Source organism: Talpa occidentalis, unplaced genomic scaffold (genome assembly GCF_014898055.3).
Source record: "Talpa occidentalis isolate TD23 unplaced genomic scaffold, MPIMG_talOcc4v2.1 talOcc4.16, whole genome shotgun sequence".
NCBI lineage: Eukaryota > Metazoa > Chordata > Mammalia > Eulipotyphla > Talpidae > Talpa > Talpa occidentalis.
Window position 1 is genome coordinate 84,861,885 of NW_023601653.1, and position 8,527 is coordinate 84,870,411.

The 8,527-nt window shown below is 63.8% G+C and overlaps 1 protein-coding gene across 1 annotated transcript in view; it reads right to left on the bottom strand.

Moving 5' to 3' along the window:
- PPM1H (protein phosphatase, Mg2+/Mn2+ dependent 1H) overlaps positions 1 to 5,307 on the bottom strand; it is a 73,157-nt gene extending 67,850 nt beyond the window's left edge. The window contains 1 exon segment of the mRNA XM_037515104.1: positions 5,075 to 5,307. Coding sequence (XP_037371001.1) covers positions 5,075 to 5,307 — 233 coding nt within the window.
- Positions 5,308 to 8,527: the final 3,220 nt, after the last annotated feature.

The following is an 8,527-nucleotide window of genomic DNA, read 5'->3' on the forward strand; positions in this document are numbered from 1 at the left end:
CAGAGTAATTTTTTATTCAACATATATATACATATATAAATGTCTTGGGACCTCCAGGTACACAGAGCTTGTCAACTCACCCCGCTGCTGCAGGAAAGAGCAGCCTGCTTCCCTAGCATGACGCAGAGGCTCAAAATACTGAGCTTTAACATGGCCCAGAAGCATTAAACATCAAAACCAAAACAGACAAAAATCCCCAGGGCTGGTCTTTTTAAAATCTCGATAGCCATGATTTCACTTAAATTAAATTGTAGAGAATGACGCGAAAGAGGGGCAGGCTACGCCGTGAAACGTGCTTGCGGAGGACAATGTCCTGCACCGTGGGCGGCTGGGGCCGGCCCGGCCGGGGCGGGAGGCGGGATCGCACGCCTGACGGTGCGAAACGAGGGAAGCAGGTCAGGGATGCTCTTTCCTGCATGAGGATGGCATGAATTCAAGAGGGAAATGTCAATCCTCTGTTCAAATTAGGCAAATTAGAGAAAACCATAACGGCACTTGGATTTTTAATTTCTACCAAACATCAAGAATCTAGAAATAGCTCAGAGTTCTTGGAAAGCAATTCCAGTTTGCCGTCACTGCAAGTCACCCACTGCTGCTGCCCGAACCAGAACCGGGAAGCACCTTGTCACGGACCAGTGTCAGGGACGGGGCTACACACAGACCCTCTGAGGGTGAAATCCTCCGCCTGAAGCGCCACTGAAGGAAGCCGGTTCATCTTCCTGAGAGAAGGGATAGCCCAGAACTCCCACACAGCACCAGGCATGACTTCATTATGTTAGATCTGAAAAACGAAGGAGAGCTTCGCCATCTGCTTTCCAACACAAAATTAGTGTCTTCCGCAAGTTACCAGGGAGGCAGGTAGCATGTGCTGTCACTTTGGACTTTGGATTCGCCTGCAGATGAGCGCCGTGGGAGACCGTGAAGGAGCTCCCGTCCGCTTCTTCCCAAGCTCATGCAATCAGGAGCAGCACGCGTCCTCCCGCCGCAAGTCAAAGGGAAGTTCGCAGGCAGGTGTCTGCAAGAAGGGAGGCCAGCTCCGGGGAGCAGAGGCAGGGGACTTCTGAGCTTTGGCACAGGAGAGAAACTGGGTTGTCTGTCATCACCACTGCGCAGCCAGCCAGTGGCCCCTGCTAACGGCCAGTGCTGGAGGCCACACAGCCTACGGGTCCCAAAGTGAATTCAAATACTTGTGGACTGCCGGCTGGATTTAAAGAAAGATATTTCATCTCATATGTCACCACTTTGAGCATCAGGGGACCCAAGGAACACACTTTGGGTGTCCCCTGATACCTGAGTTTTAGGCACAAATTTCATGTCCGTTTGTAACTCCAAGTCCACGTGGTCACCGGCAGGAGACAATCGGGCAAATGGGTTAAAAAGAAAAAAGGCCAGGGCCACCCCGGTGGCGCAGCGGTTGAGCGCTGGGTTGCGAAGCTGCCCGCAGCCTCTGTGGCGCCGGTTCGATCCCCGGCTGCTCCCCGGCCACCGGAGGAGGGTCCCACATGGCGCGCAGACCTCTCCTGCCGCCCGCTGCTCCCCTCAGCAGTGTACTTCGGTCCTTCTGCCTGCTCTGCTCCCCGCTCTGGCTCTGGAGAATTCTCTCACCCTCCCGCGCTTCTGACTGTACCCAGTGCTTGTATAAATAAAAATAAAAATAAATAAATCTTTAAAAAAAAAAAAAGAAAAAAGGCCAGATGGGCTCCTGACCCACTGAAAACTGCACTGACCGCCCCGCAGCCCCTGAAGCACAAGGACCGCGTGGGAGGGGTTTACACCGGTGGAGAGAATGGAAATCCCCGCGTGGGGATCCGGATCAGACGACGCTTCTGGGGCGCTTCCTGAGCAGATGGAAGCAGCCAAGCCAGTGATGACACCAAACTGCACAGGGAGACCTGCTGCCGCGCGTCTGGGGAAAGACTGTGGCTCTGCGGTCATCCGTCACCACCGTCCTTTCCAGAGCTCTGCCGCCTAGCAAATCCTCCTTCATCAGGGGACGAAACTTCTCAGCCTTTGAAAAGCCAGGAAATCCCCCCCAGCTCAACGCCAGTAAACATGGAGCAAGTGCCGTCCTCAGCTTCTGAGCCGCCAAGCTATACCGCGATTGTTGAAGCTAATTTTTCAACCCTATAAGCTACAGGGCCCTTCTCATTCAAAGGGATTTCTAATAAACAGCAGAAATAGACCATTTCTCCTTAGTATTTCTTTTTTTTTTCCTCCTTAATATGTCTACTGTCCCAAAGGTCATCCGCACTTGAGCTCAATCACTAAGTGACGCCGAGTCTCCCTCCCCAGCAAGGTTTAGAAATGGGCTCAGTTCCAGAGAAAGCAAACCACTCCTGGCTTGGACTGCAAGCATCCCCTCTCATGCACACTCGCCCCATCTCAACTATCCTGCTCCTCAGATCTCTGCCGGAACAAAGAGGACAGTCTCCCTCCTCCCAGCAGACCCAGGAGCAAAGGGCAGCAAGGGGTGGCAGCACCCCCGGACCACAGCCAGTGGACCCCTGTCTGCTTCTCCCCTTTTCCGTGTCAGCCATTTTGATCATTCAAGACGTATTCTTGCAAGAAGATAAATTTTATTAGCAGGCCTGAGGAAGTTGTGCAACGCAAGGAGGTGGCAAGACGTTAGCGGTTTCTCCTGGCACAGTGGATGCAGCAGCGTTACACACTCTGAGGAGGAAGCTCCGCGTTGTGGGTCTGGAGTCTGACTGCTCGGGGCCAGGCCAGGCTCTGCTGAGGTGGCGTGTCCTGGAGCAAGCGGCGGCCCCGCTCTGTGCAGCCTCAGCCACCAGGCAGGCGCCGGCTTGGAGGGTTGGTGCCAGCTTGGAGGGTTGGTGCCGGCTTGGAGGTGCCGGCTTAGAGGGCTGCGACTATCAAATGATCTAATGCAAACTTGGAAACAGTGTAAGTACGAAACCGAAACTGTAAGCTCCATGTTAGATAAAACTACTATGTGTACATTTTTAAATAATGTAATTCTGGGGCCTCCCTGGTGGGCAAAGGTCAAAGACCCAGCACCGTCACAGCCACTGCAGTTTGATCCCCGCCGGCCAGGGAGCTCCCCACAGGGCGCACAGGCCCCTCCCGGCTCCCCCTGCTCCCCTCAGCAGTGGGTTTCAGTGGATCCACCTGTTCTGCTCCCCACTCTGTCTCTGGGGAGTCCCACCCCCCGCACCTCTGGCCTGTGCCCCAGTTCTTGTATGCATAAATAAATAAATAAAGATTTAAAAAAACCCCAAGAATGTAGATCTGTGTGACTGGCTTGGAATAAAGTCCATGACAGTCTTTTGTGAAGACACGACGGAACACCAGGCGGACGGTGCGTGTTTTGGAAGAAGAACGCGCGCTGCACGGCTGCAGGTGCTCACAGGATCTAGACAACACACCCCCCACACTGCGCAGGCTTTGGGGTGCTCACATCTGCGTCCGGGTCTCTGCCCGAATGAACGAGCATCCTCCGCTGTTACACCTGCTGCTGCAAAATTAAACATTCTGCAGCGGCCTTTGTGACCTTCGGCCTCACCTCTTATTTCCAGGCCTCGGGACGCGGAAGGTCCTGAAGCGTCCAGGGCTCCCTCCAGTCCCTGACCCTCAGCACAGTCGGGCCACGCAGCAAGCTCACGGCACCCCGACACCCCGGAAAAGGGTTTCCCTGCCGTCCCTCCCGCCCGCCCCAGGAGCTCCTTCTGCATCCAAGGCCGCCCCGCTCCGCCCCTCGCGGGCCCTTCCTCCCGCGCTCTCGCCGGTTCCGCCCGGCCCTGCGCCTCCTGCCCGCGCCCCCAGCCTGGCGCCCGCCCCGGCTCCGGACGTTGCTCCTTCGTCCTGTAAGTTCCAGACGGGCGTCTGCACGGGGGTGTTTAGTCGGAACCGCCCCGCGCGCCCCCAGGGCCGCCCGCCCAGCTGCCCCGCGCCCGGCGCGCTCCGTTCCCGGCTCCCCTTCCCGGGCGTCCCCCCGGGGCCCCCCCCGCGCCCCCCGCTCGATGCCGGCTCGCGGGCGCACCCCGGGTCCAACCCTGACACCCGCGCGCCCCGGGACCCGAGCTTGGGCCGCGCGCGCGCCCGGCCACCTGCGCCCCGAGCCGGCGCGCGCCCCGGTCAGCGTCCAGCGCGCGTCGGCGGAGCCGGTTGGTCCCGGGCGAGCCAATGAGCGCGCGGGACCCGCGGCCGGGCCGGATGCTGCGCCCGCCGGGCGCGGGGAGGAGGCGCAGGTGCGCCCGGCCCGGCCCGGCCCGGCGGGGGGCCCAGCCCGGGGCCGCCCCCGCGCCCCGCGGTCACTGCGGCCCGGCCTGCCCTCGCCCGCCGCGCGCCTGCGGCCACGGCCCGGGAGGGCGGGAGCGCGCGGGGCCCGGGCTCGCGAGCCGGTCAGCGCCGGCCGGGGCGCAGCTGGGCCTGGGGGTGGGGGCTGCGGGGGGGCGCCCGCTCCTCGCGCGGCCCGGCCAGGCGGACCCGGGCGCGGGGCTCCGCCAACGGCCGCCCGCGTCCCCGCGCGTGGCCAAGGCGACCCGCCCCCGACGCCCGACGCGCCCCCCCAGCGCGGGTCACCGGCCCCGCCCGCGCCGCCCCCTCCCGCCGGGACAGCGCCCCGGGCGGCCCCCGGGCCCCACCGCACACCGGGGCGCCCCGGCCCCCGCGGGTCCCAGCGCCGGCGGAGCTGCCGCAGCGCCCTCCTGGGGTGCCCAGCCCGGCGGCTCCGCGCACCCCGCGCGCCCCGATGCCGCCCGCCCGGCTGGCGGCGCCGCGCCCAGGGGGGCCGTGTCCGCGGAGCCGTCCCCGCCGAGGCCTGGCGCCGGCAGCCGCGGGGAGCCCGGGCCGGGCAGCCGGGGCGCGGGGAAGGCCGCCGGGAGCCGGGGCGCGGGAGGGGAGAGCCGGGGGGAGCCGGGGGAGCCGGGGGGCCGTGGGGGCCGTGGGGGGCCGCGGGGAGAGCCGGGGGGCCTCGGGGAGAGAGGGGGGCGCCGCGGGGAGAGCCGGGGGGCCGTGGGGGGCCGTGGGGGCCGCGGGGAGAGCCGGGGGGCCTCGGGGAGAGAGGGGGGGCGCCGCGGGGAGAGCGGGGGGCCGGGGGGCGCGGGGCACTCACTCCGCGTAGCCGGTGGCCCAGGGCAGCCGGCGCGTCTCCTTGAGCGTGAGGATGGGCCGCGCGATGTGGTCGGCGCTGCACTCCACCTCGTCCGGCGACAGCCCCAGGAACTCGGGGCGCCCGTAGGGGAAGCGCAGCGGCAGGTCCGCGCCGCCGCCGAGCTCGGGGCCCGCGCCGCCGGCCATGATGCCGCCCATGAGGTTGGCCACGGCCGCCTTGACCCGCGTGAGCATCGTCCCGCGGCCGCGCTGCCCGCGCCGCGAGTGGGGCCCGCGCGCCCCCCGCTTCCACCGCCCGCCCGGCCCCCGCGCCCCGCCCGCCGCCCGCCCGGGGAGCGGAACTGAGCGGCGCGGACGCGGCCGCCGCCCGGCCCCCCGCGCCCGGCCGTCACGTGGGCGCCGGCCCGCCCCGCACCCCGCGCCCGCCCCGCACCCCGCGCCCGCCCCGGCCCCCCCGCGCGCCCCGCCCCCGCCCCGCGCGCGCCCCCCGCCTGCCGGGCCGCCGCGGGGGGCGCGGGGCGGGCACCTGGCCGGGCAGGTGGGGCGCGCGGGGCCGGCCGGGCGCGCTGGCGGGGGAGCGCTGTCCCCGCGCCCGGGGGCGAAGCGGGGGGGGGGGGGGGGGGGGGGGGGGGGGGGGACAGGGGGACGCCGGGGCGGCGGGGGGCGCACCTGCGGGACGGGCTCGCGGAGCTGCAGGACCCGCGGTCGCCAGGACCGCCCCGGACCCCCCGGGCCGCGCTTCCCCCCCCCCCCCCCCGTGCACCGCGCCCCGGGGCCCCCGGCGCACCCCGCGGCCACCCGGGGAGCTCGCGGGCGAGGCGGACAAAGGCCTCGGAGGGAGGCGGGCCCGGGACGCGGCTCCCCCGCCAGGCCGGGCCCCGGGGCGCCCCGACACTCGGCGCCCGCGTCCCCTCGCCCTCCCGCGCGGCCGCAGCGCCCCCGGGGCTCGGACACCGGGACCTCGACGCGGACCCCGCAGCCCCGGGAGCGGGGACTGCGCGCGGAGACAGGCCTCGCCCGGGAAATTTTGGGGTGAAGCAAAAATGTCTGAAGCACAGGCGCGCCCCGGCAGGAGCCGCGTGTCCGCGTCGGCGCCCGACCCCCTGCGAGCGCGGCGGCCGCGCGTGACCCGTGCCCGGCTCCTGCCCGCAGCCCCCGCCATTGCTGGGCCAGGACGCGGCGCTGCGCCGGGTTTCTGGGGCGCAGGAGGAACACAGGCCGCTGCTGCTTCTCGCGGTGGGGGGGGGCCGGGGAGGGGCAGCAGGTGCCGGGCAGGAAGGCGAGTCTCCGAGGGGGGCCGCAGCCCCTGCTGATAGGCCAGGCCCGGTGAGCCTCGCGGAGCCCCAGAGTTTCTCCCTGGCTGTAATGCTGTCCGTTTATTTTTTTAAAAGATTTATTTACACAAGCCCCGGGCACAGTCAGAGGCGCGGGAGGGTGAGAGGATTCTCCAGAGCCAGAGCGGGGAGCAGAGCAGGCAGAAGGACCGAAGGACACTGCTGAGGGGAGCAGCGGGCGGCAGGAGAGGTCTGCGCGCCATGTGGGACCCTCCTCCGGTGGCCGGGGAGCAGCCGGGGATCGAACCGGCGCTGCAGAGGCCGCGGGCAGCTTCGCAGCCCAGCGCTCAACCGCTGCCGCCGGGGAGGCCCCCCCTGTAATGCTTTTTGAAAGGGCGTTTCCCCCCCTCTGGTTTTTATACGAGGCACCCGGTTGAATACACCAGATGATTATGTAAAGCACCACAGTGTCCAGCCCTGCAGTGAAATCCTTTTCCTGTCAATTCTTTTCTTTCTTTCCACAGGACAGAAATGTAATTTTATCTTGGCTCTTCCTTTTTCTCTAAAAACTGGGGAGCAGGATTCTAAATGATGCAAAATCTAAATGATCAAAGAGGTTCTTCTCCACCTTTGGTTTGTTAAAGTGTGGACTTGGGTGGGGGGGCTCCCTGGTGGCGCAAGGGGTTAAGCACGACACTGTGAAGCTGTCCCCAGCCTGTACAGCATCAGTTCGATCCCCGGCCAGGGAGCAGCCCACAGGGTGCAGCAGACCCCTCCTGTCTCCCCGCTGCTCCCCTCAGCAGTGGGTTTCAGCGGATCCACCTGTTCTGCTCCTCACTGTCTTGTGAATCCCTTCACCCCACACCCCTGGCCTGCACCCCAGCTCTTCTACATAAAAATAAAATCCTAAAAAGAAAAGAACACATCCTACTTTTAGCCAGTTTTTCCTGTCTTGATTCTCTTATAATTTCTTCTCTTAATGCTTGTGGCCTTGCTCTGGCTCCGGGACACTGGCACACCCGTTTGCTCTTGTGGACCCAGAGCCGCCTGATCTCTAAGCTGGTCGGATGAGAAAATTCTCTGGCTGCATTCCAGACTTTGGGGGATGAACACCAGGCTGAACTAGTCCTCTCGCTGACCTGACTGAAATGTGTGAGAAGTGCCCGTGTGGGAAGCGTGTGCTGGTGGCCTGGCAGGGACACGGAAGCGCAGGGAATGCATCAAATGAGAAAACACACGGTGGCTCTAGAGCGCCGACTGAACGGACACACAAGCCAGCCACGGACGGGCTTCATGGACTGCATCTATTCAGACACGTAGGAAGTGTCTGGCTCTCGGACTTTCAGGGCTTACGTTGGTGTGAAATCCCAAGTACCCGTCCTTGGGGCGGATGTGTGAGTCGTGCGGCCCACACGAAGCTGTAGAGCAGGAAGCAGGATGACCACTCCGTCCTGACCACCTCGCACACTGATCACCCAGTAGGTCTCTGCGCATGTGGCTGTCATGTGCAACGCAGGGACTGGAAAGTGTAACAGCTGTTTACCTAGATCAATATATTTATGCATAAAATAAAATCTAGATTCTTGGTAGTGGTATTAAAAAGTATCCAGGTAATCTTTACTAGAAAAATACAGAACATCTTTGCTCTTTGCCCTTCTTTGTATTGTGTGATTTTACATAGTTTCTTTTGTTTTTGAAGATTTATTTTTATTTATGCACACAAGAACAGATGTGCAGGGGTGAGAGGACTCCCCAGAGACAGAGTGGGGAGCAGAACAGGCAGATCCACTGAAATCCACTGCTGAGGGGAGCCGCGGGGAGACAGGAGGGGTCTGCTGGCCCTGTGGTCAGCTCCCTAGACTGGGGATGGAACTCGTGCTGCGGTGGCTGGTGATAGCTTCCTAGTGCTGAGGCTTAACCCCCTGCACCTCCAGGGAGGCCCTGATTTTACACAGGTCTTATTGTAACGGTTAGGATTAGGGCACGAGGTACAATCTTTCAGAGCCTGAGGCTTCATAAGGTTTGAATTTGACTTGGGAATCGCCACTCATGTATCCCCCCAGGCAGCTCGCATTCAGCATGTCACAAACAGAATCTGTTCTCTTCCCAAGACAGCGTCCCTCCTGAGCCTGTACCAGCCCCCTCTGCAGTCTGGGAATCCTGGGGGGTCTCCTCTGTGG